General features: G+C 38.9%; 3 protein-coding genes across 10 annotated transcripts in view; 2 read left to right on the top strand and 1 right to left on the bottom strand.

The window, feature by feature from the left end:
- NBEAL1 (neurobeachin like 1) overlaps positions 1–5,371 on the top strand; it is a 184,542-nt gene extending 179,171 nt beyond the window's left edge. For all 8 annotated transcript variants that reach the window (XM_027873645.1, XM_027873639.1, XM_027873637.1 and 5 more), the window contains one exon: positions 4,607–5,371. In XM_027873645.1, the coding sequence (XP_027729446.1) occupies positions 4,607–4,708 (102 nt within the window). In that variant the 3' untranslated portion in view covers positions 4,709–5,371. The remainder of the gene's footprint in view (positions 1–4,606) is intronic.
- A 4,779-nt stretch (positions 5,372–10,150) lies between these two features.
- LOC114051238 (alpha-aspartyl dipeptidase-like) lies at positions 10,151–25,908 on the bottom strand. Its single transcript, XM_027873432.1, has 8 exons — positions 25,840–25,908; positions 25,553–25,806; positions 21,522–21,610; positions 20,606–20,680; positions 16,869–16,948; positions 14,801–14,974; positions 13,210–13,269; positions 10,151–10,423 (listed from the first exon to the last, which is right to left on the bottom strand). Exons 1-8 carry the CDS (start codon positions 25,906–25,908, stop codon positions 10,418–10,420), a joined length of 807 nt encoding a protein of 268 aa, XP_027729233.1. The 3' UTR covers positions 10,151–10,417.
- LOC114051354 (cytochrome P450 20A1) overlaps positions 25,816–27,488 on the top strand; it is a 44,847-nt gene continuing 43,174 nt past the window's right edge. The window contains exon 1 of the mRNA XM_027873647.1: positions 25,816–25,978. Coding sequence (XP_027729448.1) covers positions 25,907–25,978 — 72 coding nt within the window. The 5' untranslated portion in view covers positions 25,816–25,906. The remainder of the gene's footprint in view (positions 25,979–27,488) is intronic.

Genomic DNA, 27,488 nt, shown 5'->3' with positions numbered 1-27,488 from the left:
AGAGTGGGAATTATGATTCATTGTCAGTATTTTAGAAAGGTGATTAGTCATTGTGTTGCTCAGAGTTCTTAAGTCTTTCAGAGTTGCATTTTCTTACAATGTTGCTGATAGTCTCTAAAACAGTGTCATAGTTATTATATAAAACAGTGTTGTGGTTATTACATAAATTGTTCTCCTGCTTCTGCTCGCCTCATTCTGCATTAGTTCATATTAGTCTCCCCCAAATTCTCTAAATCCTCTCCTTTAATAATTTCTTAGAGTAAAATGATATTTCATTATATTCATATATCATAATTCTTCAGCCATTCTTCAGGTGATGGCCACCCAAATTTTTTTCCAGTTCTTTGCTACAACAAAATGTCTTGCTATGAATATTTCCTACATATGCATCCTATTCCTCTTTCTTTAAGGTTGCTGGGTCCAAGATTGGCCTATTTAGTGATTTTGGAGGTATGGTTCTAAATTTTTTTTTTTTAATGATTGGTTCTTCATGGGCCCTTTATTGATTAAAATTTTATTGTGATTTAGTCAGGTGTGTTAATATAGTTCTGCTTTTCTGGTTTTGTTTATGACATTTTTATGTCCTTGCACGTGGTTAGCTTTTGTGAAGGTGCCGTGCATAATTGAATACACACATGCACGCGTGAGTATGCACATGCACACACACACACACACACACAATTTGTATATATATGTGTGTGTGTGTATATGTATAACTTTTGGTTCTCATTAATAGTTTCCGGAGATCTATCATATCTAACTTTTCTAAAATTATACTCAGGTCTCTTTTTTATTTGTCTTTTGGCTAGATTTGTGTAGGCGAAGTCTGAAGAGGGCACATCAAGATCCCCAGCAATTATAGTTTTCTATTTCTCCCTGTAATTCAAATAACTTTTTCTTTAATTTACTTAGATGCTCTGCCATTTGGTGCCTTTAAGCACAAGTAGTTTCACTGTTTTTCTCTTTTAATCTTGTCTATTTTTACTGTTCCCTTGCCTGAGATCATGATTGTCATCTTTGTTTTGAATTTGCCGGAAGCATAATGAACTTTGCTCTAGTGTCTCATTTTAACTCTTTGTAACTCTTTATGTTTCAACCCACTACAATATATTATTCAATTCTTGTTTAAACCATTGTAGCCAGACAATTTATTAATTGCATATTTTGTGCAATGCACAGTACCAAGCATGACAAATACAAATACACACCAAAAAAAATACAGTCCTTGTCTTCAAGGGGCTTCTTTTTTCAATGAGTAAAAGGGTACTGGAAAGTGAGGGGTGGGTTACTCACCAGAGTCTTGAGTGGCTTCAGAAGAGAAGGGCAATATAGAAAAATCTGGAGAGTCAGGAGTAGAGAAATGACTATAGGTGGCCTGGGCTCTTCACAAAGTAGGGTTACAAGGCAAGAACTCACCAGTCGGAGGAGCGGGGCCCAGGAGTAGAGGCATCTTCGTGGTGAAAACGCCATTAGGGCAGAGGTGGAAAAGACCAGAGAGAGAGGCAGGCACAGAACTGGGAATGAGGTCGTCCCATTTGTGTTCATGGTTATGAAGTATGAAAACTATCTCTCCCTTTATATCCTTTCCTTCTCTTTTTTCCCAGCCCTTCTTTACAAAGAAGGTTGTGAAGGAGAAAGGCTGTGATCAGTATTAGTAATGTGTAACTGAAATCATCTGCTCCCACTTCTCTGCCCTTCTTTTCTTTACCTAGCTGTTTACCTAGTTCTTACATTTCTTTCTCTCCTTTTAATTCCCCTGCTATCTACTCTTCAAAGTTCAAATTTGTTTTGCTTATTTGCTTGTTTCTCCTATACCTGACCTTGCTTCTTTCCCTGTTGAGTGTAATGTTTTTCCACACTAAACTCTGTGTAAGTTCTTCCTTCTCCACGACTTTTCTACATACTTGTCTGTCCTTCTTAGCTCCCTCTGGACGGTTAAAGACAGTTTTGTAGATGCTTTCTTCTTCTGGGTTAACCTCCTGGGGTTCTCTTAAGCCAGAGTATTCTTGACTGTGTTCAGTAGTTTCTTCTTTAGTCTCAGTTTCTGCATTGGGACTTGGTGCTCGGGCCAGTCTGAAACTCCTACCACAGTCTTGGATGAGTTGGGAAGGCTCTGTTTGGTCCTGTCCTCTGTAGTCTAGATGTTGTTGAAGGTCTGGGAGATATCTGGGACCAGGCCTCACTCTCTGCCGTAATCCCAGCCTTCTGGTGGCATGATGCAGACCTCAGCTTATTCCTGACACCTCTGTCTGCACAATCCCTAACCAGGAGTTGGTTTTGTCCCTTGATATTGCCCTAATAAGCCCCAGTTGGATACTGAAGGTTGTGCTCAGTCACAGAGCTGCCTTCTGCTCTTGCTATAATACCAAGTGTGCATCGCCTTGTCTCGTTTTTCTGCACAGTGACCTGTGGAGGCTGACTGGGACTCTGATAGGCCAGGGTCAATATCCCTCTGGCTTCATTCTCTGATTACTAGAGTTCACACTGGCTTCCATCCCAGAGTGCTTCCTTGCTCAGTCCTTTGAGACCATGCTAGATACATGTCCCCCTGGCATGGATCCTGTTCAGAATTTCCAGCAGGCTTTGGAGCCAGCAAGGTTGTGCTGGTTTCCAGCCCCAGCCCTGGGCACTCTTCCACCTCAGAACATTGGCAGACTTCGGAGCCATTCCCCCTTCCTGTCCCAGCTCTTCTCTCCCACAGGTTTTCTGGCTATCTTCTTATACAGGGATGAATGGATGAGCTTACTACTTCTTCTCTTTGATGTTCATGATCTTTGCTCTTTTCGGTACCCATCTCAGTGTATTTGGAGTGTGGGCTGGGAAGCTGTGACCTTTTCATCACCATCTTAACTATAAATCCCCCTAAATCACTTTTAAAGCCTTCCTATATTACATTTTTAATTTAGGCCTGTGAAAACATCCATGTTTGATGATTAAGTGTTAAGTTCTTTCTCACTCTTAGGGTTTACTCAATTTACAACATAATCTGTGTTGCATAATAGTGTTTCTTTTTACTTGAGAACATTACTGTTAGAACAAAGTCGCTGTGAAATGTTTAACTCCCCCTTTCCAAATATTCTAACTGAAACTTGAAATATTATTCTATCTTTTTAATTATAGTACATTCTGTGGTGATAGTCATATAATTTTTTTTCTTAAATGGGTGAGTATTTATTTTAAAAGACAGATTTATATTTACCTAAGTCTAACCACATACTAGTGGCATAGAACTTCATATAAGTATTGTTAACAAAAAAAAAAAATTTGCAAGTCCATTAGATGTGTGTTGCAACTGAATTTACTACAAGAGAAATAAACATGTGGAACTCCTATACCAAGTACCAAGGCATTCTGGCAATCCCCTCCCAGATGGGAGTGGCATGGAAGGAGATAGGGAGCAGTAGGAATGGGGAAGTAATTAATCTTCTCCAAAAGGGAGGAGAAAAGCAAAAGAAAGGGAGGAAGAATACAAGTAAATAGGATGGCAAAAGGAGCATTCTTTTCCCTTGGGAACTGCTGGACTATGAAGATATGATGGTCTGCTTATCTACAAGGGTCCCAGCTGCAGTTTCAGTCTGGTGCAGACTGACTGGCACCTGTCTTGTAGCTGGTTAGACCCTCAAGGACACACAGGGTATCCAGCTGTGGGTGGAAATAACAAATTGTCAGCTGGTGGGGGGGTAGGGGAAGAATGTCATCCTCGACTTGTTCAGGGCCTCCTGCATGTCCTGGGTCTAGTATGGCAATAAGAGAAGACAGCTTAAGTTGGCTTTGGGGCAACAATATGAATACACTCAAAAATCATACTTTCAGACACTAAAAGTGTTATGAAAATAGTTTAAAGAAAAAATACATCTCATTCCATAAACACAAAACAAAGCAAATCAATAACTTATCTATAGAATAATTATCATAGGTTATATAAGTATTGTATTTAGAAAATAGTTCCTGCTGGCCGTTGAAAATAGATATAATTTTAAATTTTCTGTCTTATTCTCCTTCCTTTGTTCAGTCTAAACACTCCTAAAGGGTAGTCACAACTTTTTTATTTCTATTTTTTTTCTATTGTTAAATTGTATTTTTATAGAAAATTTTATTTAGGAAAAATGCTCATATGTGAATGCTATTGATTTTTTTTTTGAGACAAAACAGTATCATCTTCTTTCTACTTCTGTGAATGATTTTAAGTGCTATTCCAGATAAAAGATAAGCAAAAGGAAAAAAATAATCACAAAATGTGGAAAATTTAGACGTGGGGGCAGAGAGGAGAGGGCACCCAAATGTGCAACAGGAAGAAATTCATTACTGATTCATGCGTGATTTTTTGACAGAGTTGTCAGGAAAGTGTCAAATTTAATAATTTTTGCATAACAAGACTATTCAGTTTATTTTCTTAATGTGGTACCTTTTAACAGTTTGTGAAAAAGAGACAGTATAGTCATTCATACCTTTATTGATATACCAACCAAAAGTTATGAGAGTTAACTATACTAAAAACAGAAGTATTTGTTGTTTCCAGATTTCCCACAGTCATCATCTGACATGTCAATTTAATTTATACCTTTTAAAATAGCTTTTCACACTTTCTCTGAATTATTTTTAACAGATGCGTGCGGGTCAGCTGTCCCGAAAGTTGTGGGGAGCAAGCAAACGGCTGAGCCAGATTTCAGCTGGAGAGACAGAATATAACACGCAACATTCTAAATGAGTACTGCTTCCCGCTGCTACCCCTGATCACCAAAACTTGATTCATTTTTTTGTCACTTTAACCAAATCTCTCAATTTTATAATGACTCAACATTTTTAATTATGAAAATCATTGGTAAATTATAAAATGTATTGTATGGTGTACTATATTTACAAAGGTACAGAGTCTTGTCTTCATCATTTAAAAAATTCTTTACCCAGTCCCAATGAATTAAATGGTATTACTTCTCTTTCTCATTCTGCACCCTAGCTGAGAAAAATGCAAAGGATTAGATTTAGTGCTCATTCTGTATTCTGTTGTTTATAGTCTGTAAACCATTGTATAGTCCAGATTTTACTTCTGAGAAAACTAAGATAAAAATCAAAGAAGATGAGACTTATTTATTTTGGTTATATTTATCATTCTAAACAGCATAAGATAAGGTACTTAACTATAAAAAGCTTATTATAGAATATTGGAGAAAGGTGGCCTTTTACATGAATTTTTTTAGGCCTTTCTATTTAAGCACCTGAATTGATTTCTTTTCTGGAGCTCCTACTGAATTTAAGAATTCTTCAAGTCTGTTTGTTGCACTGTTGCTGGATGTTCCAGTCATTTGTACTTAAAGTACAAACCAAAAAAAAAAAAAACAACCAAATTTGGTTTTGATAAACCAAAAAAAAAGTATAGAAATTGCTACATAACCCTTTTTTAATAAAACTCAGCACACAGATCTCTGAGAAATTCCTCAGATGTATTTTTATCTTAAAATAATAAAGCCTGGGGAAAGTAGAGAGACAAGAAGTACATTTTTGTCCTCTTGATTTATTAGTAGTTGAATAATTTAAATAAAATTTAGTAAACTAAAATACTGTATTCAGTTTTGACAGTCAGATCCTTTGAAATGCATTTGGAACATCACAGTTCTTTATCTGCCTGATTTTATATTGTGTAGGTTTTATTATTTCTGAATTTTTATTTACTAAGCAAATTGTTTTCCTAGAAAGTTACTAGAAGTCAGCAATAATGTCCCAAGTTGAAATTGTGTTTTTTTTAACCTTCCTTTGATGTGTAATTCATGTGTTAATTGGAAAAATGTATACCATTTAAAAATCAATCATTGAGATATAGTTCTTTTAAAAACACATATTTTTCCAACTGATAGTTGTGAAAACTAATTGGTTTAGGTTGATGGACTTAATTCCTGTTTATTCTTGTTAAATGCTGAAAGTCCAAGCATTTATTGTTCAAGACTAACAGGAAAAGATTGGTTTCATTTTAAAAGTAAAAGAGATTGTTAAGCACAATGTTTTTATAAGACCATCTTCACACTTTTAATGTAATGGATTGAACTCACAGCTGTTTGAAACAATAATTTTTCACTATATTCCACAAGGCATAGTTTTCCTACTTGATTTAATTAAGGTCTATGTGTGTGATTGTTTATTTATTTTTAAAGTTTTATTGATGCCTTCTGTTTTTATGTCACAGTTTAGTTTTCTTTTGATTAAATCTTTTCATTCTCAAATAATTTGACTAATCCAGGTAGCATTTAATATTGACCTCTTTATAACTTTGTTGGTTGGTGAGAAATTTTAAATAAAGGATTCTATGTGGAAGTTTTTAAATAGATAAGATGTAATAGGAAGGATTTGGTGTTAAGGAACATTACAAGAGAAGGATGTGTTTCTATGGCTTATCTCAGTTCAAAATTCAAAAATTAAATGCACTAGCAAAATAAGGTAAAACATGTTTAAGAAGGGTATTACAATAGAAATAAATTGATGTCCCAAGGGTGTGTACCATACGTATAAGGACACTGTACAGTAGAACAGCTGTGAGAGTAAAATTATGTGACAGGCAAAGGATTTTGTAGAGGTCTCAGAAATCACTAGATAATCACCATTTTGTTTTATTGCTTTTATTAGTTAATTTCATTCAATTTTAATAGAATTTTTATTGTTAGAATTAATAATCAGGTAACAGATAAAGGTTTGGATATCTGTATATATATATTTTAGTTTTTCCATTTTTGAGATTTTATCAAGTGAGATCAACATGATTATGTTTCTAAATTGACTGAAAAAAATTTTGAGTTTATTTAACCCAAGTGAAATTAGAACTTTTGTTTGAGATTTTTCTTAAGATTTGTACAGAGAGATTCAGATGGGGTCACTTTTTAGTTATTTAAAACATACACAAAATTCAGTACCAGATATTTTAATTGGACATTAGCACCTACACAAAATGCTATTTGAGTACATCATTGGAATTTACTGGTATGTTTTGATTTACTTTAAAAATTGTCATATTGTGCTCATTTTCTAAATGTAGAAACAGTGAACTCTCTCAGGGTTTCTGTTGTTTAGAGAGCATATTTATTTTGTGGTACAAATGCTATAGAGTTTGATCTTAATAGGAACTAAATAGCTAAGGCCAATTATATCACTAGATAATCATAACAATAGGATGCTAGTTTTCTGCAATCCTATTTCTACCAGAGTTTTTAAAAAGTATAAAATGCATTAAGATACAAAGAAAAGTTAATATCACCAAGTTTAAGATAAGACCTCTTTTTACAAACTGTTTTGGAATTCTAGAATAATCCAGAAAAATACAATTGTAAATTTTCTACCCTTGATGCATTAGTCAATATAGAAACAAAGTAACCAACATAAAACACAAGGAAAAATGGTGGATAAAATCCAAGAGAAGTAATATAAACATTTTGGACTTCATGTAAAATCTTCTATAGTCTATAAAGGGAGAAGCCCATCTCATTAGATGTATGACTCTGGGGTGAGTCAGATTACCTCTCTGAGCTTCCATTTCTTCATGTAAAATGAGGAATCTAGATCTTTTCTGGGTCTAAAATTCAAGGGCTGTTAATAATCACTTAAGGAACAGAAGCAGAAGTAAGATTTGCAATGGATACTTATAAAATCTAAAATATGACTTTTAAAGTCCTTATAATTCTGATGGAAGCAGCCTGAATTGGTGAATAGAAGAGAGGAAAGGAAAGGAAAGAGTAGATACAATAGTATCTATCTTTATCTTAAAAAAAAAAAAACCCCAAAAAACCCTCAAAAAATCAGAAAGCTTCCAGCCCATTATTGAACATTTGCTTTGTGATTTTTAAAGCTATTTCCATATAAAGCCTCAGTTTATGTTCTCATTCAGAATTCACAATTATGTCTTTTTTAAACATATTCAACTGGAAGTGGCCTGAAGATCGCCTAGATTTTAGTCTTTGTACTTCAGTTATTCAGCAGAGTGCTTGACACACCATAGGCACTTAACACTTGTTAAATTGAATGGAATCTAATTCAAACCTCTCATTTTATGAATAAGAAAACTAAAGTCCAAGGTGATGTTGTTAGTAAGTAATAGGGCCTCCAACAACATATTCAGTTTACCACCTCTGTCCTTTTGAAAGTCGTTAGGTTCAAGTAGTGTTTCTTATTAGAAACTAGAAAATATCATTTTGGTGCATTTGAAAAGAAAATAATCTAGTCTACCTCTTTTATTCTCATACATTTTTTATTTTGAGCTTAAAAAAAAATAGGATGGAGTTAAGAATTGGACCTGTGATTTCACTGGTCTGGAGAACTCAGTTGAAGAAACTACCAGTGCAGGTTGACACCTTCTCTGCAATGTATGGTCTTAGAGTCAAGTCAGCAAACATTTGAGCAACAACTAGTATGTAGCAAGCACTCTGCTAAGAGCCAAGGGTACAAAGAAAGGCAAAAATAGCCCCTGTTATAAAGGAGCCCAAAATCTAATGGGAGAGAAAACAATTATGTACACACAAGATTATGAAAATGCACAGATGGAGAGTCTCATTCAATGAACACTGAGAGGTTAACTATCATGCCTGGGGGTTGCACAACTAGTAAGTGTCAGAAGCAAGACTTGAATCCAGGTCTTCTGACTTTGACATTAGCTTTTTATCCACTATGACCTGGCTGCTACTTCTCACCCCCACCCCAAAAAAGTAATTTTTTTTTTACAGACACACACACAATTATTAAGTCTTTAGCTATGATTTAAGTATCTCCCACACATTAGTATTTGAATTTATTTCTTATGATCATCAGTTCTTCCTAAAGATGTTTGTATAAAAGCGTTTCCTTGGCTAAGACGCTTAGAACTTAAGTAGATCTCAGAAGAACTGGGAATCAATTTTTCTTAGCCCCCTTTCTTTCCTTAACAATTCAACCCCCAAATTATGGCTCATTAAGAAACCTTATTGCCTAAATTCTCCTTGTTCCATTTTTTTCCACTTCACTATTTGATAGAAAAACGATTCTCCCCTCACCAGCATTTCCTCGCAGCTCCATCCAGAGGCAGGAAGATCGGTGTTTCTGCCTTCCTCCGCTACGGTATCGCCCTTTCATAGATTTGGGGCAGTAAAAAATGAGCAAAACTGTAATCAGGATGTGGCCACCTTTCTTCACTTTCTCTTGTCAACCTTCCTGTCAGTCTTTGCTGTGGGAATAAGGTGGGGAAAGCCCAAAGGTGGTTTATCTCATTTCTCAGTTTTTTGTGAAACTTCCATTACATTTTCAAGGGGTGGTTTTAGTCGTCCAGGCAATGATAACCTTGCATGCATCTGTATGTACACACATGTTCTTTGAGTTTCATTACAGAACTGTTATTTAGAGGAAACACACTGACTTTTTGTCTAGCATCTTGGAAACTGCTGTTGCTTAATATGCTAAAAATAGCAACTAAAGAGTTTTAAAGTCATAAAGTAATTTTAAAATGTGCCTCAAAATTTGCTTAGTTTCTTGACACTAGAAAATTGGCCAGTAAGCCTTAGAACATTCTTCATTTTGCAGATGTGACAATGGATTTTTTTCCTTATGCCAAAAACAAAACAAAAAAAGCCTTTAAATTCAACCAAGTCTTAACTGGGATGATGAGCATCTCATAATTTTGATTATTCTTTCAATTATAATGAAGTTGTTATTAGGTGCAATATCTTCTTTCCTTGTGCTTTTTAAATACATGGTGTATTTTTTTTTGTTAAATCAAGTGCATTTTAATTATTTTAAATGTTTGTATATGAGCTGATATTTGATTTATTTCTGTACAGCATGATTGAAGATGGTCTAAATTTTTGCACATTTTTAGTCTCTTGAAAATTTGTAATCAGTTTCTAAGAATGTACTTATTTTGTATATAAAATGATAAAATTAGCTTTGTATATATCATATACATACACATGTATATACAGAGATATAAAAATGGGTTTGGATCAAATAAAAAACTGGATGTTCTTTTCCTGGTGTTTGAATGCACATCTGCCACAGATAAATTAGTGGTACATTTGAGATCAAAGTTTAGGCAAAGTTTCTTGTGTGCCCTCAAAACATAAGCAATACCTTTTCCCACATGCCGATAGGTATGTTAACTTTGGTTTTACATCACTTTTTAGCAACTGAAAAATGTAGGCAAAAGTTTATTATAGAATTTATTTTTAAAAAGTTGCATTCTGTAAAGCCAAATGGTTATAGCTACAAAACTGATATTGCCAAATAGCACATGGGAGCACATGGAGCATTGTGATTTGTATTCAGTTTAATGTCTTATGTTTACTTTATTTATACTGGCAATCTTCTTTTGACTGTGACACCACTGATTATCTTTTCTGGCAAGGCTGGTAGCTTCTAAGAACTAGTAAGGAGAAAACTGAAGTCGGCTCCGGGCTCATGTTCTGTTGGTGTCTCACCCCTGGATTCCAAACAGATAAACAACAATAACATATCTCTGAAGACAAGCTCTCTATGTAGCCTAGGAATACTACAATTTTACTGCTTTGTCTGACAGGACTTAGGATCTAAATTAATACCTATGTTAATAAAAATCCAAATATGGTTTTGAAAGATTAATGGCTGGGCCTTGTTTTTAGGACTGAATCTAATAAAAACCATGCCCTAAAAGCACAAGCAAGTCCAAAGACACTTTCAATTAAGTGAAACTTATTCAATATAAATTACAATTTATTAATTAAAACTGAAACAGCAGGAATAAATAACTAGGCCATTATGGTTATTTTTATCCCAATAAACTAATGTATATATCACAATGAATTGGAGAGAACCCTTGGATTGTGGTTTCTGCTTTTTAGATTTAATTTTCAAGTGATGAGAAATAAAGCTTTCAAGTAAAAACTATGCATTATTAATGACTTATTAAAATCCCTTCCATAAGCAGTGTTTTTGCATATCTCTTTAAAGTTTCATATGTACAGAGGTAGGTTCCCATTATGAATAATTACTACCTAATTACTGACAGCTCCATCCTAACTAGCTATCGATAGATAAGCTCTACTGATACACTAATTTATTTTCACTAATTATCTAACTTTAACATTGAAAGTAACTAAATGTTGCCAAATGAGCCAGCTGCTTTCAGGACTTTACTAAACACCTGCCTACCCAATCAAGGAAGGCCTCCAGCAAAGACCCCGTTCTATGGGGCTCCTTCCTTGGGGCCAACAGTCCATAGCCAAAAGGGGGTAAGGGGGTAGTGTGACAGAGGTAACAACAGCCATGTTTTCTTGCCCTTATGAGCACTCTGGGGATGAGCAGTGACCAAGAACCAGGTGGCATCGAAACAAAGTGCAGGTCTGGGGACACTAGAACCTAGTCTTACCCCCAAAACTATCAAAGAGCAGAGAGACACAGCCACTTTAGACTTTACTGCTTGGTGCCCCACCCATCCCTTTCTCCTGCAGAAAGAAGGGTTTCAATTTCTTCCAGCAACCTGATTATTTCCATCAGAATCAAATTGGCTAGTTATAGCTTTTTCTAGATTAATGGTGTCAGTTGCCAGACACCATGACATGGGAAGAGGCAGTATGGGACAGTAAATCTGAAAAAGTGCCAGCATCTCATGAGTGGGCTTTGCCATCCCTAAAGCCATGTGCCACTATATGAGACTGTGACAGATTGCTGATCTCTGGACTAGTTATTTAGTGAAGCTATGTAAAATTACTCTTTCTACTTAAAAATAAGCATTGTCTAAAATTAAATTTTAACTGTACCTCAGAAAAAGCCGAGCTTTATTTTTTCCTAAAAGTGTAGCTCTGTTTCCTTCCACCAGTAGTATCGATCCTTCACGTAAACCCTTCATTAAAAAATTTTAATATGGTAAGTTTCACAATGGTCTCAACTTGGGGAATAAAATGTGGCTATTATATTGCAAAAAGATCAATAATTTTTATTATGGTAATCACCAGATTACCACGTACCCAGCCATGGGAACCTCAGACTCTGACAATGAAAGGGAAGAAGGGAGAGAAAGAGTGGGAGGGAGAGACAGAAAGAATGGTTATGAGTTTGTGAGATGTTCTGCTAAAGGAGGGCTCCTGGCAGAAAAAAGGAATCCCTATAGAGCCAAAGTTTCCTCACCCAGCTTGCAGCTATTCTTGGATAAGATACACCTGATGACTTGGTACAGAACTCTCTGGGACCTACTTCATTAACATCAAGAACATCAGTTGGGTAAAAAATGACTTCAGAATATAGTTATTGTGGCCATAACTTACTGTCTTATATAAGTTCTTATAGAAAGAATGGTTCTTCAGAATAAGTAAAAGAAAAGTTGCATTTTGTTTTTTAATTACGACTAGTTGCCTAGATAATTACTTTGTAATCATTATGGCCCTTGTTCAGTGAATTCTTCATTAAATTCCTACATGGCAGCCAATTCTAGAACGTATCAATGCTGCATCTCTAAAATTACAACTGAAAGCTCAACAAAGGGACAATCCTAAGGAAAGAATGACATTAATTCAGAGAATTTCTGCATGCCTGCCTGAAAAACTATTTCTCCATTTAAGAGTAGACTTTATGAACAACGGAATGGAAGTTATAATTTTGTTCAGTGGACACATTTCAGGGATACATTAATTTTTATAATGTGTTCTCTTAAGGTGAAAGGATAACTAAATATGAACTAAAGTAAGTATTAACCTAAAATATTGTATCTGGCTATAGTACTTAGCTATAAAAAAGTTCACGTAATGAGACATGGCATAAGGAAAGATACAAAGGAAGAGATTCAAAAGACTGATATATAACGTAAGCCTTCTTTTTTTCTTTTAAAGGGAATTTTTATAAGAGGAATGGTCTGAGATTAAGTTCTTTGTAATGACCTAAGTAAGCCAGTATCATCACTAATTATCGTGGTCATTTAGCTTCCCCAGTACCTTTACATGCCAAGAGTCACCCTGGTTTCTGAGTGTGGCTGCTCCTGAAGCTTCTGCTTGCTGTTTTCTTGCTCCTGTTTCCCTGCAGTATCTCATCATCACTTACAAAGAAAACTGATTTTCTTCCTGCAGTGTAATTTCAGGTGGCAGAGGAAAAGTGGAGTGGTACAAGAAGGAAAAGAAGGCAGGGGAAAGAGCCGAGAAGCTAAATCAGGCAAAGCCCCGGGATGGGTAACTGTGTACAGGGCATCATCTTTAGCTTCCGCTCTTGGGATTAGTCATGGACGTTAAATGTGGACAATACCAGTACTGGAGGGGTGTCTGGCTCCTCATGATACTGAAGAATCCGTTCTTCCCGTGTCTCCTAGAAAGGGGAAATGTTTGAAAAAACTAAGACAAAGTAATCACTGGTGGATCCAATGAGTGTTTCCATTTCTGACTTTTCCTTCCCCCAGAAGCCTATAAGTTTCCTCAGCAGACCTTTTTGGCTTAGAGGACCAAAAGGCCGCAAGGGTCGGTGGTGAGGGACTGTCATCATCCCACTCACTGAAGGACGCCGGGAATCTGAGAAAGGTCGTGTGAAAGCCTCAATGACTTCCTCAGGTAGCCCTTGGGAAGTCTTTCTCTTCTCATTACCGTCTTCAGATGAAGCTTGCTTCATCATATGCTCTGGCCTAAATCAGCCCACCCACAGAATTAAGTGGCTGGAATACCACATGCAATGAAAAATAAGTCCCTTGTGCCTTGTTACGGGGCTTTCTTCACTTGCCAACTAGTTTTAGCCTTGCTATCAATTAAACAAGAACTGAAGTGTGTTAGTATAGCACTGTGGAGAAGCAGCAGTAATGGAAAGGGAGACCGGGCTGAGATTCCTGACTGTAAGAAAGGCATCTGGTGTGTAGCCTTGGGCAAGTCACTCAACCAGAGTCTTGTTTTCTCCTCTGTAAATACTTTGGTTTTGATAGGCCTTGTAGTGTTAAATAAATAAATTCCATCTACTATTACACAAGGCCCTTTGTGTTATACACTTCTCTATATTCCTCTTATGGACCACTGCCTGTGCTAATATGTGTTCTCAAGATGCACTGAGGACGTTTTTCGGCTTAAACTCAATCAAATGAAAACATCTTAAGGAAAAGCATTACATGTCTGTAAAGATCACCAGTTTCCACCAAATGCCAATTCTCTTGGTAAGACACTATGTCTATCAGATGGAAATGCTTATTGGTCTGCCATCTACGGAAAGAATCCAGGAGGGAAAAAGATGCCACTGTGGGGTGTGGCAACCTCTGTACCTGTGTATCTCACTCTGTGAGATTAGTGAATGTTTTTCATTGAAGTCCTGACCTATATGTTATTTACTGACTGCTAACTAAGGGCTGAGCGCCAATGAACTTTGCTCTTCAGGACAGAGTCAATGATCACCTCTGTGACGATCACCCACTTTTTTTATTTGTTTGCACAGTACTCCTAAAGGCAAGGAATAAACACCCAATTTCTGCTAATGTTTTGTTACTTTCAACTTACAGTAATCTAAGAAACCATTTCTGATTAAGAACTTGTACACAAATGCACCACATTGCAAGCTCCCCAGAATAACTGCAAATTCCTCAAAAGCACTTTGAAATTCTTTAAGGACAGTTATTCTGCTTTTCTTTAAATCTCCCTCACGAGCTTGCTTATCCTTCAAGGGGCAAGGGGAAGGGATTGGAGGCCGGCAAACACAAACTCATTTTCCTTATAATGCTTTTGTGGATAGGCTTCGAACTCCATGTTTCAAATGTCATCTCTTCTCATTTGCACTTCAAGCAATATCAGCAAGTGTGAATTGTACACGCAAAGATCTACATTATGGTTGCTTTAGCCAATATAAGAATCTGTAATGGAATACTTACACCCATATGTGTGCTATTAACATCTGGATCCAGGTAGTGGGGATTGATATTAAAAGGAACAAATCCCAAAGCCTCTAAGGAAGGTGGGTATACAATCGGCATATCATTGGTCGTATTGATGCTGATGGTGGCTATGTTTGTTCCAGCACTAGATCCCATGTATGGAATACCAGCCTGAAAGATACACGTAACTGAGGTAAAAACACAAGTCATTTATTGAGACACGAGAGGGGGGCCAAGAACAAACCAATGTCAACACAGACGTTAGAGCATGGACCCCTCAAGAAGAATCCGTTCTTCGGTCTCTAATAGTATCTACGATGCTGAAGAAAAAAACATTTCCGAGGAAGGAGAAATCTCTCTAAATCCCTGACCAAATGGACGATGCTAAAATAGTTGGAAATAAGGAAGGAAGACTCCCTTTGGAGTGAGGCGCTAGCAGCCATGAAGGAGAAAATCAAATGAACACAGGCATGGCACATGTAACTAAATGAGAGGTGGCACTGATCACTGCACTGGAGAGTTCCTTTTTTCAAACCCATAAGGCCCTTCCTTGCATCAAATGCTCTGGACTGGAAATCAGAAATGTAAATACCAGTCATGCATTCGTGTCTCTGATGACACCTCCTGCACCATGACACACAAGATGTCCTGGCCTGCTGCACTTTTGAGTCAATGTTCATAGAGCTTTCGCAGTAAAAAATTACATCTAAATTTGAAATGATGGCACAACACATTATGGAACTCTTGTTTTTAGGTGACATGGAGTGAAAATGAAAATGTTACCTCCTGGTGGACAGTCTGGGCTCCACCAAGAACCAGAGGGTAAAGCTGAGACTTTTGGTGTGTCTAGAAAAGCGAAGGTCTCTCCAGCCTGGGTCTCTGGGTTTACAGTTACCCCAAGGCAACAAATACAACAAAAAATACAACGGTCATGATCTCGAAGGTAGATGAACCTTGTGTCATATCACATTTGCCACAGCTGTTTGTGTTGGCACAAATTAAAAAGGGGTATTTGTCTTAGAATTTTAAAAAAGCACACCAGACCCAGAGTTATTTGCAACAATCCTGAAAAAATAGGAAAGAATAAATATCAGCTCTCCCTGGTTTCTACAAGGTGTGATTGGAAATACAACAAAGATTTAGGTTAGATTATCACAAAACTTGACAAACTGGCTTCCAAGAGGGGAAAAAGATGTCTTGCAGGGCCCCAAGAATGCTAGAGAAGAAGTCCCTTTTTCTTTTTTTATTGCAAAAGTACATAGCTCTTGGGTTACAATGCAAGGCAGGAGCTTCTGGGGCAGTATTTTTATCTATGAAGGGAGAGAAAGAAAAGGAGATAGTGGAAAAATCAGCTGTCTTGCTCCTTTTTATTATTTTCCAGATATTCTTATTAAGACACCGGAAACTATTAATCCCTTGGCAAGCTTAATAATAGACCTCAACTCAGTGGAAGTGATTATTAGATTCATACAAAGTCTTTTTCAGAGCCTTGGAGGTCTTTGATAACACTACAAATATCCCTGGGCTAACCATATTCTTTTCTTTTCAGCCCTTCTTGCCCTGAGAGAATTATATTCTGTTTCATAGAACACAAAAATCAAGGTAATGCAATCCTGCACCTGGAATTCTTCACAATCTCATTTGTGTCACTTCCCAACTCAAATATAACAAACAGGACACTTTATCAACAGTATTTTTCAGTTCATCTAACACTTTATTTCCTAGAATTCTGAAAGCACCTCTGAACAAGTTCATCAACACGTTGTACTCAATATCAGTAAGCTCTGGAGGGCCTTTCTAAAAGGCTATTCACAATTATTCTTAGCTTCTATCTCTTAGATCAGTCTTACCTCCATAAGCACATAATAAATAACGCCGCGTCTATCACTAGTGCTAGAAGAGCCACTGATTTGGCTGGTGATATCTGATTCTGCCTATAGGAAGAGATTAAAATGTAGCAGCTAATTTATTTTTAAAGGGAAAGCAAGACATAGGAAAACAAATACCAGAATATCCATAGAATCACTTCATTGTAACCTCAGCAAAGCAATTTAGGTCAACTTACGTGTAGGACTCTTTTCCTGATCTCAGGAATCAGATTTAAATCATATAAAACCTTTAGGAGTCTGAAAGTATTACCACCACCTGTAGGGGAAGAACCAAAGCACATTTTACTTTGCCTAAATAAAGATACTGGAACTGTGATACTCTCAGTGAGCCCTCTTTAGTCTGGAGGGTGGCAGAGAAAACCAAAGTGGTTACCAGCAATAAACATCTGAATGCCTACTTCACACAAGTCTTGCCTAATCTGAAGGAAAACCAAGAAAAAGAGCTGTAGTGGGGCCTGCGAGAAAGAAGTAGGACTGACAGGGTTACCAGAGCTGATTCAGATTATGTTTCCAAGAGCCAGGTAAAGGAAGGATAACCACTGACACCACTCTTTTTTAATATCTAGTTCTAGAAACACTATACAGCAAGTCAAGGAAGGAAGAAGAAAAAGAACTAAGCCTTTATTAAGTACCTATACGTGCCAGGCATTGCCCTAAGAGCTTTACAGATACTATTTCATTTGATCAATCAATCCTCACAACTACCCTGTGAGAAAAAGAAATTTCTTCCAAAATAACTAAAGAACGTATAAAACTACTCACTGAGCAATATGAAAATAAAACATTCCACAGAAAGAGAGACACAAATAATTGGAGACACATTACTTGCTCATAGTTGGGCAAATCAATAAACAAATTTTGATTCAGTGACATACCAAACTACCAAAGGGCTGCTTGATAGATCTAGAAAAAGTAATAAAATTCATCTGGAAGAACATCTGGTCAGAAAACGCAAGCGAAACAATGGGAGAAAAAAGTAGGAATAAAGGGGACCTAGCAGTACAGATCTCAAAGTATACTACAGAGCAGTAATCATCAAAACTACTGGTTAATTGTTAATAATGGGAAGGTAGATGGCACAATGGATAGTCACTTAAGTCTCAAGTCACTTAACCCTGTTTGCCTCAGTTTTCTTGTCTGTCAAATGAGCTGGAGAAGTAATTGGCAAACCATTCTAGTATCTTTGCAATGAAAATCCCAAATGGGGTCTCAAAGACTCCGACATGACTGAACAACAATGGTTAACAAAGAGCTAACCTGAACAGAGGAATAAACTAGTACCCAAGACCCAAAAGGAACTGAGCCTTGTAACCACAGTATTTGATAGTCAAAGACACTAACTACTGGGGTGTGTCTGAATTTATCATGAAATCCATGGGGTTTTCTTGGCAAAGATACTGTAGTGGTTTGCCATTTCCTTTCCAATGTGCCCCCATTTTACAGATAAGGATCTGAGGCAAATGAGTTAAGTGACCTACCCAGGGTCACACAGCTAGTAAGAGGCCAGATCTGAACTCAGATCTTCCTGACTCCAAGCCCAGCACTCTAAACACTGCACCACATAGCTTCCCCCTACTGCGGTGTTACTATTCATTAACAACTAATGGGAAAACCAGAAAGCCTTCAAAAAGAAATTCAATGTAGACCAACTTCTCACACTACCACGTGACACTCCAAATGGAGTTTCCTGATGATTTAAATACAAAAGGTCACCTTATAAAGAATTCTGGCTTTCTCACTTGTCCTCACATATGATACTGCATCTCTGAGCTTTTGTGCTGGCTGCACCCTTCATCTCAACTTCCTAAAACCCCCCAAAATACCATCTGATACATGAAACCTTCCTTCTAATCACCTTGTTTTTAGCTTTATATTTATGCCATATATGTTTTTGTGTGTTCTTGTCTCTCTCTTCAGAATGTAAGCTCACTGCTGGTAGGTACTGGTTCATTCTTTGCACCTGTATCCCTGGTACGTTGTACAGTGCCTGGCCCATAGTAAGCACTTAAAAAATACTTACTGATAGACTGATTGATGCTACACCATAGAACCAAATTATCACTATGAATTTTCCATTTAACTGAAATTTTTTTTTTAATCCTACTAAAATATCTGACTTTAAAATGCTGAATAGTAACATAAATTCTTATAGAACTATTTAATGAAACAATCACCCAGGTAAAATCTAGCAACATTCCCAGTGATCCTTGCTATCCATCACAGATAGTTTAACATTCCTATTATCTCTAGACTTTGATTAGGACATACCTTTCTATCTCAACATGAATTATAGTTTACTGACAAGGTTCTTTCCAGGATGTGGGCCAGCTCTATGGCCTTAGGTCAGCTGGTTCCTTGTGGTTCTTCTGTTATAGAATAAGAGGACCTCTTATACTTTCTCAACTGTAAGGTCCCTTTTACTGAACTTCCTTTTGTTTTTAATTTTATTTTTTTTCTATCAACAAAAATCTTTTCTCCCTCCCACCTACCTCTCTAGAAAATCTGTACTCCAAGTTCATCGTTTCTTTGCTAGGAGGTAGAAAACATTTTTTTAAAATTCTTTTTTATTTTTTCTTTCAATCAGCAAAAATTTATCCCACCCCACATTCTCACTCCCCTCTCCCCCCACTGAAAAAGAAAGAAAAAAAAACCCCTACTACAAACATGTATAATCAAGCAAAACAAATTTCCATTATTGGCTGTGTTTAAAAAAAAAAAAGTCTCATTTTGCACTGGGAGTCTTTCATCTCTGTATCTGGAGGTGAGAGGCACGTTTTCTCATTAGTTCTCTGGAATTGTGGTGGGTCAGTATGCTAATCAGTTCCTAAGTCTTTCAAAGTTGTTGTCTTTGTATACATTGTTCTCCTGGCATGCTCACTCTACTCTGCTGTGGTTCATACACATCTTCCTAGGTTTATCTGAAGCCAACCCTTCATCATTTCTTACAGCACAACAGTATTCCATCACAACTTGTTCAGATATTTTCCAATGTTTATATACCTCCCCCCACCCCTTTTCCCATTCTTTACCTACACTTCTACAAAGCTTAAATATTTTTGTATATCCTTAGAGTTTGTTGTACTTAAGATTACTACCTCCCTTAATCTCCCCATCTAATTTCCCCTTCTCTTTTCCTCCCATTTCCCTATTGAGTGAAATGAGTTTTTTACCCAACTCTTTGTATGTACCTTCCTTCCTTCTTTGATCAGTCCACGTAAGAGTGAGGTTCCAGTGTCAGCCACTTCCCTCACCCTTTCCTTCTTTACTTGCAGAGCCTTCTGCTTATGCAGCCCAGATCATGTGAGATAATTTCCCCCTAACTTCCCTCTCCTGCTCCTGTATATTTTTCTTCCTGCCCCTGTCTGTTCTTCTTTTAAGATCAGCAGGGCATAACAGAACATTCCCAGGAGTTGTCTAATTAGACTCCCTCGAGGCTCCCCCAATAACGTTTAGAGGGGGCCATACATATCATCACTCCATATTAGAATGTAAGTACTCAATTTATTAAAAATCCATTTTTCTCCCTGAAGGATTATACTCAGCTTTGCTGGATAAGTTATTCTTAGTTATAAAGCCTATATCCTTTGCCTTTTGGACTATCATATTCCAAGATCTAAGTTAAAGGTATAAAATTTCTGTTTCTCTCTAACAAGCAAATATTTTACATTTTACTCCTACAGGAGACTGAAACCGCCTAATACTTTTCTAGCTAGAAGCTGCTGGCTAAGTATAGCTTGAAATGACATACAATGGTTTTTTTAGTCATACCTTAGCAATGGTTCTAGCTCTCCTGTCTCAGATATGTAACTGTTTTCTTAAGACCTATTATAATTTAGAACTTTTGAAAACAAAATTTAAAAAGAAAGCTTAAGCCTTTGAAACTATAGATTCAAAATTATTTCACCACACTTACCTACAAATATGGCTTCAGATTTTCTTACAGCTTCCACAGGATCAGAAGATTCATGAATGCTGTCTAACCCATATCCTTAAATTCAAAACAGAATTTGATTTATTCACATATGATATAACTTCTGCTTAAATAGGCAACATTTTCTTTTTCTTTTTGTTGGCAACATTTTCAATCATTAGAAATTGGCAGGCAGAGGGGTAGCTTTCTGATACAGCTGAAGTACTGGACCTCGGTGCCAGGCCTTCTGGCATCTCTGGGTAAGTTAACTCCACAAGGCCTTAGTGTGTTCATCTATAAAATGAATTATTAACAATCAGATGATACATGAAAGTGCCCTGAAAATTGTTTTTACCTTCTTTTGGGTTTTTTTTTCCTTTTTAACTAGACCTGTGATTTCAACTACTTGGGGAACTCCAAAATTCTTCCTATTGCCTGGCAACTCAGCTTTAACTTATACAGTCTTAGAAAATTACCAGGGGCTCTGAGCTTAAGTGACATACCTGAAGTTACACAGCCGGTATGTGTCCGCAGCAGGCTCCCTGAAATTGGCCCTTTCTGATTCCAAGGTGACTTCTAGTCACTATATATGCTGCCTCTCAAAGGTAATATTATTTCTAGCAATTTTGAGATCTGAGGCCAAAATGACTGCCTAGGAAAGTCCCCACCTATATTTTAGAATAGAGAAAAAATCAGGAACTAAAAAGCTATTACTAGATTAGTTCAATTCTTAAAAAATTGTGCCAACTACTTGGGCTCTAAGGTTGCTTTGCAAGGCATGATACATGGCGGGTTTGTTAACTGATAACTGAATTACTAAAATTTAGTAATTACTAACATTAGTCTAGTAATTACTAACATTCTGATAAGTATGTAAGTAATTACTAACATTCTGACAATGAGAGAAGCAGATTTTTACCTAAGCTTTCGAATTTTTCTCTTGCAGTTTTGGCATAGGCATCTCGATCATGAAGTGCATATGGAATAAAAAGAACTCGCTTCACTTTTCTGGGGGAAAAAAAAGAAACTTTCGTAGTCAATCATATTTCTTGAGTTCTTGCTGTGACTGGATTTGACTTATGGTTCTGTCCTAAGAGTATATACCTCTTGGGTCTGTTTACAGGGAAGTCACTTTACCAAACTCAAAAAAACCAGCCCCGACTTCCAAGCTCTAACTTATGCTGTTTGACCTTGAAACCAATATGAGATATTCATCACATGTAAATAATTTTTAAATGAAAGAATGTATCAAAATTTTGGAGAAGATTTTCTCTCATCAAGTGAACTGAATTAATGTTTCCTTTTCTGTAAAGACTGATTTTAGGATTTCTTCTTCCCAACCCATCTAGGAAGACGTGACAGTGATCTTGCCCTAGCTACCTCCCATGGTTGCTCTGTGGGTAATATGAAATACTCTATGTTAATGTGCTTTGCAATCTGTCTTCAAACCTTAACTGAAACTACTCTCTTCAAAATCACCAATAATCTCTTACCTGCCATAACTAATTGTCTTTTTCAATCCTCAACCTTTACACTTGTTCAGGGCTGTTAAGAAGTTCCCTGAACTTGTCTTTTTGAGTTGCATATTTTCCAGAAACACTGGACCTAGAGCATGCAGGAGGCCCTGAATGTGTCAAGGATGAATGAGGGAAACCCTCCCCTCCCCACAAGCTGACATAATTTACTGTCTGCATGCCAAGCTGGATCCTGTGTCCTTTGGACTCAAGACAGACGCCAGACAGTCTGTGCCACGCTGGCTTGTGCAGCTGGGGTACTTTGCAGCTAAGCTGACCCTTCTATCTTCATAGTCTAGTTCCCAGGGATAAAGGATGCGACTTTCACTTACCTAGCTCCTCCCCTTCCGGAGGGTTCTTGTCCTTTTCCCACCTTTACTGCACCTTTCCCCCTCCCATGCCAGGCCCCTTTAGGTGGAAATGTTTTCTCCTCCTCCTTTTGTTAGACGGTCATAAATGTGCAAACTTCTGTAAGGCCTATGAACTCTTTGGGTTCTACATGCACGCTCATTTCTCTTGTAATAAACCTAGTTTTCACATAAGTCTCGTGACGTGACTGCCTGGTGACACATTTGACACTGCCATCTATCCTTTCTCCATAGGATATTCTCTTTTCTCTGGGTTTTTGTGACTGTTTTTTCTTAGTTTTTTTTCCCCAAGGGGTTGCTCTTTCTTGGACTTCTTTGCTGTATCTTCATGTCCTGTATTCCGTGCCCTGCCCCCCATAGTTGTACCCCTTAGGTCACTCCTGAGCCTTCTTATATTTTCTCTTTATTCTTTGACTGGATAATTTCACAAGTTCTCATCAGTTCAATTATCTTCTTGATCTAGGCGACTCCCTGATCTATCTATCTACTGCCCTAGGCTCTTTCCAAGCTCCAGTCCCAAATCACTAACTGCCTAATGTTCACTTTCAAACTGGATGTCCATAGACATCTGAATCTCAACATGTCTAAAACAGAACTCAGCTTTTTTTCCCACAAACCCATTCTATCTTTGGAACACACATGTCAAGGTAACCACCCTCTTTTGCAATCACCCTGGTACTCATTGCAACCTTGTCATCCTCAACTTCTCACTCTCACTCATCTCATATATCTAACTGATGGAATCCTAATAAAGCTGCCCCCAGCCCCAATATTCTAACTTCCTTATGGGCCTCACTGAACAGCAGATAGGTCCTGATTTAACCACACAATCTGGATTTAACCACAACACTGCCCCCAGACTCAATCATAGGCCTCACTAAAGAGCAGACCCAACACAACCCAATATCCTAACTTCCTCATATATGCCTCACTGCCTCACTAGAACAGCAGGTATGTCCATGAAGTCATGCCCTACTAGGACAGCAGACATGTCCATGTGATGGAATGCTAGCCACTGCCCCCAGACCCATTCCTCCTATTTCCCACAGAACCAAGTGTGTCCATGCACTCAACCACAAACACATCCATCCAATTTCAAACAGGACCACAATAGTCAGCCAATCAGAAAGCAGCACCACCAGGATGCCTGTGCAGGATGTGGACTCCAAAACGATAGAAGGGACTTTCCCTAAGTAGGCGTCTGGACAGTAACAGTAAAGAACTGACCTAGAGTAAACTTACGATGTAGAGAGGCTTATTATAATATCATTATCATACATACCCCCCAATGTTTTTCTGTATGCATTGTGGGTAATAGCATGCACAGTCCCACCAAGGTCAGGACCCCTCCCCTATAACCTAATCCCTTGACAAACCCCTCCTACCTTTCTAATATTCATAATTTTGTTGTGTAATCAGTATCATTACTCTATAAGATTGCCTGTCTTGTCTTACAGAATTTGCTGGTTCCTCTTGGAACTCAGCCGGCTGGAGAGTGTCACCCTCAATAAATGCTTTCACTTGGACTGGAAGTGGTCTGAGTCTGAATTTTTTGAAACAACCCCCACAACACAGCATGCAACTGCACCATAATCAGCTGTTAAATCCTTTCATGTCTCTCTGCACAACACTTCTCTTATACCTCTACTCCCCACTCAGTCACAACCTGACAGCAGTTCTTCATTTCTAATCTGAAGCAACAGCCTCTAAATCTCTCCTTTCTCCAATTCATCCTCCATATAGCTGCCAAAGTGATTTTCCTAAAGCATAGATCTGACTATGTCAACACCCTCTTCCCCCTACCCCAATCCTTCAATTCAATAAACTCCAGTGGCTCCTAGTACCTCTGGAAACAATAAAAACTCCTGTTCGGCAAGCAGAACTCTTCAGAACAGGGCCCTTCCTATCTTTCTGGTATTACATACTACTTTTCTCAATGTATTCCAAGTACTTGCCATATTGACCCACTTGCTATTCCTCAAAAAACGCTCCATCTCCTATCTTTCTCCCTTTGCACTGGGTTTTACCTATGCCTGGAATGCTCATCTTCCTCACCTACAACTCTAGGAAACCCTGGTTTCTTTCAAGACTTCACTCAAGCATCGCTTTCTCCCCCCTCACTATTACTTTCCCCTCTAACATGCCCTTGCATCTACCTATCTTGCTTGTATTTTGAACATGACTTTATATGTACACATTGTTTCCCCCCATAAGTTCCTGAAAAACAAGGAATCTAGTAACACCGTCTCTGCATTTCTGAATAATCTCTCTTCTACATTCTAATTACTGTCTGAAATTCTACTTGGGGGTCCCCTTGTTTTAATTTAAAATGCAGACTTACCAAGAAGACGTAGTACCTTATCCTGACACTAGTAATTTATAACTCCAGAGTAAAGTAGTTTCAGATTAAGCTCTGGAATTTTTTTTTTGGCGGGGGAGGGAGGAGGAGAGACGGAAGACAGTGTGTGTTCAAGAGGAAAGTGGAAGTAGGGGCGAAAAGCAAAGAATATTAAAAAGACTTCCAATACTATCTTCATAAATTTACCTGGCCCTTGTATCTCCAACAAAGGGTCAAAGATTCTCCTATTTTAACAGTTCTAATACAGGGACCACTCCTTAAACTACTGGAGTACAATTCTAGTTGTACAACTTCCGGAAGGAAGATATAAATTCTCTTTTTCTATCAGGAATTCACACTATCAGCTGGCATCTAAGACGCACGGACATTTACGCTCGTGCAATAGTCAAGTATCCTAAAAGTGCAAGGATGAGCAAAGATCACTGCTACTCTATGCCAGACAATTCAGTTACTCGCTTCCAGGACAGGTGAGGGGCCCTCCCGGGACCGGCTGGGGGGCGCTTCTGGGCTAGGCTGAGACCCCCCTGGGCGACCCGTGAGGCTCTGCAGAGGCGCAAGGAAAGACCACTCAGCTCGAGGGGCGCCTCGCGCTCCCTGGGGAGGTAGGACTGGGGTTCGTTCCACAAGCTCGCCCGCCCCCCGGGAACTCCCTCCTGCCGTGGGGCGGAGACTCCTGTCTCACTCCCCGACGCCCCCCCCCGAGCCTCACCCCCCGAAGAAGCTGCGCATTTGCTCTTCGCAGTGCGCCAGGTAGCCCTCCCCGTGCAGCCGCGAGTTGGACACCAGGAGCAGGCGCAGCGGGAGAGGACACGCCATGGTGCTCACCAGGGCGCTCGGCGATCGACTGCTCTCCCTACCCTCGCGCAGGCCGCAGGAGAACAACGGCCCCGCCCCAAGAGGCCAGAGGCCCCGCCCCCGAGACCTGCGGTCCCGCCCCGAGGCGGACTTCCAGCGAGGCCCCACCTCCCTGGCTTGGGTCTGGCTCCGTCAGGGCGCGGAGCCGCCGGCCGAGAAAGACAATCGATCACGGGCTGGGGTCCCGGGCCTGGGTGGGGGTTGAGCCATGTTGGACTTCGCTATCTTCGCTGTCACCTTCCTGCTGGTCCTGGTTGGAGCCGTACTCTACCTCTACCCGGTAACCGGCCGTGCCCCCGGGGCCTCGCCCACGCCCCGCTCTGCCAGCGCGGCAGCGGGAGGAGGGAGGGAAGGCGGGCGGGATACTCGGGGCGGGGCAGCCATGTTGCTCGCTTCCCAGCCTCGCTGGACCTGGGGGAGGGGCGGATGCGGCGGGGGTCCCGTGCCCCTCCCCCAAGCCCCGGGCTAGGCGCGGTGACTTCCCCCAGCTGATTGTAATTTATCTCTGGGCCGCGCACGCGCGTGGCCTTACTTTCCCTCCTCTCTGCGCCCCGCCCCTTTGCTGAAGTGGAAGGGGGACAGGGAGCACGTGGAGGCAAACACACCTGTCCCCAGGTGTGCTTTTCCCAGAGTGGGAAAAGTCCCTTCAGCTCTGCAGGTGGCCCTAATCCCTCCCCCCTCCCTATCTCCGGGCTGGTAAGGGGTACCTGTCATCCTGTCTCAGAGGAGCAGTGAAAAAAAATGCAGGAAAAGTCCTTTGAACCTTCAGGAGAAAGGTGTCATAATAACGATTATTATTATTATTATTATTGCAACAACTCACATTTAGGTGGAGCTTTTAGGTTTGCCAGACATTTTCCTTACCCCCAGTCTTATGAGAGGGTTTTTAATCCCCATTTTATTTATTTTTTTTAATTTTTTTTTTTTTTGGTGAAGCAATTAGGGTTGTGACTTGCCCAGAGTCACACAGCTAGTGAGTGTTATGTGTCTGAGATGGGATTTAAACTCAGGTTTTTCTGACTCCAGGGCGGGTGCTCTATCCACTGCACCACCTATTTTACAAATCCCCATTTTACAGATGAAGAAACTGAGCCTCAATTTCCTCCAGCGACTTGCCCCTGGTATCCAGGGCTGTAGATACAAAGATTGATTGATAAAAGGGAGTTTTATAATACTATAATTCACTGAGGAGGGAGGGGTGACATGTACACAGATAAGTATAATATAAAGTTTAGTGTAATGGTGGCAGAGGAGAGGCATTGACAAAAATGCTGGTGGTACAGTGGATAGAGCATCGGTCCTGGAATCAGAAAGACCTGAGTTGAAGTTTGACTTCAGACAATCACTAGCTTTGTGACCATGGACCAGTCAGTCCACCTGTCTCAGCTTCCTCATCTGTAAAATGGGGATTAAAAAAAAGCATCTACCCCTTTTTCCAGGTTGTTTGTTTTTTTCCACTTAGCTAGGCCGACCAATCTCATTCTAATATTGTTAAGTTGTTTGAATTGTGTCTGATTCTTTCTGACCCCATTTGCGTTTTTGTTTTTTTTTAGCAAAGATATTGGAGTGATTTGCCATTTTCATCAGTTAATCAACATTTATTAAGTGAATACTTTGTACAAGGCATCCTAGCCTAAGTGCTGAGGATAGAGACAAGCAAAAGACAGTGATTTGGGGAAGAGGGTACTAGTAATTGGGGAAATCCAGAAAGACCTTCTTATGTTACTTGAGTTGAGCCTTGATAGAGGTGTTTGTTTTGGTTTTTCTGTTTTTAATAATTTTCTTCTTCC

Source organism: Vombatus ursinus, unplaced genomic scaffold, assembly GCF_900497805.2.
Source record: "Vombatus ursinus unplaced genomic scaffold, bare-nosed wombat genome assembly UNPS02014802.1, whole genome shotgun sequence".
NCBI lineage: Eukaryota > Metazoa > Chordata > Mammalia > Diprotodontia > Vombatidae > Vombatus > Vombatus ursinus.
The sequence above is the reverse complement of the archived record's forward strand: the minus strand, read 5'-3'. Positions and strand labels throughout refer to the sequence as shown.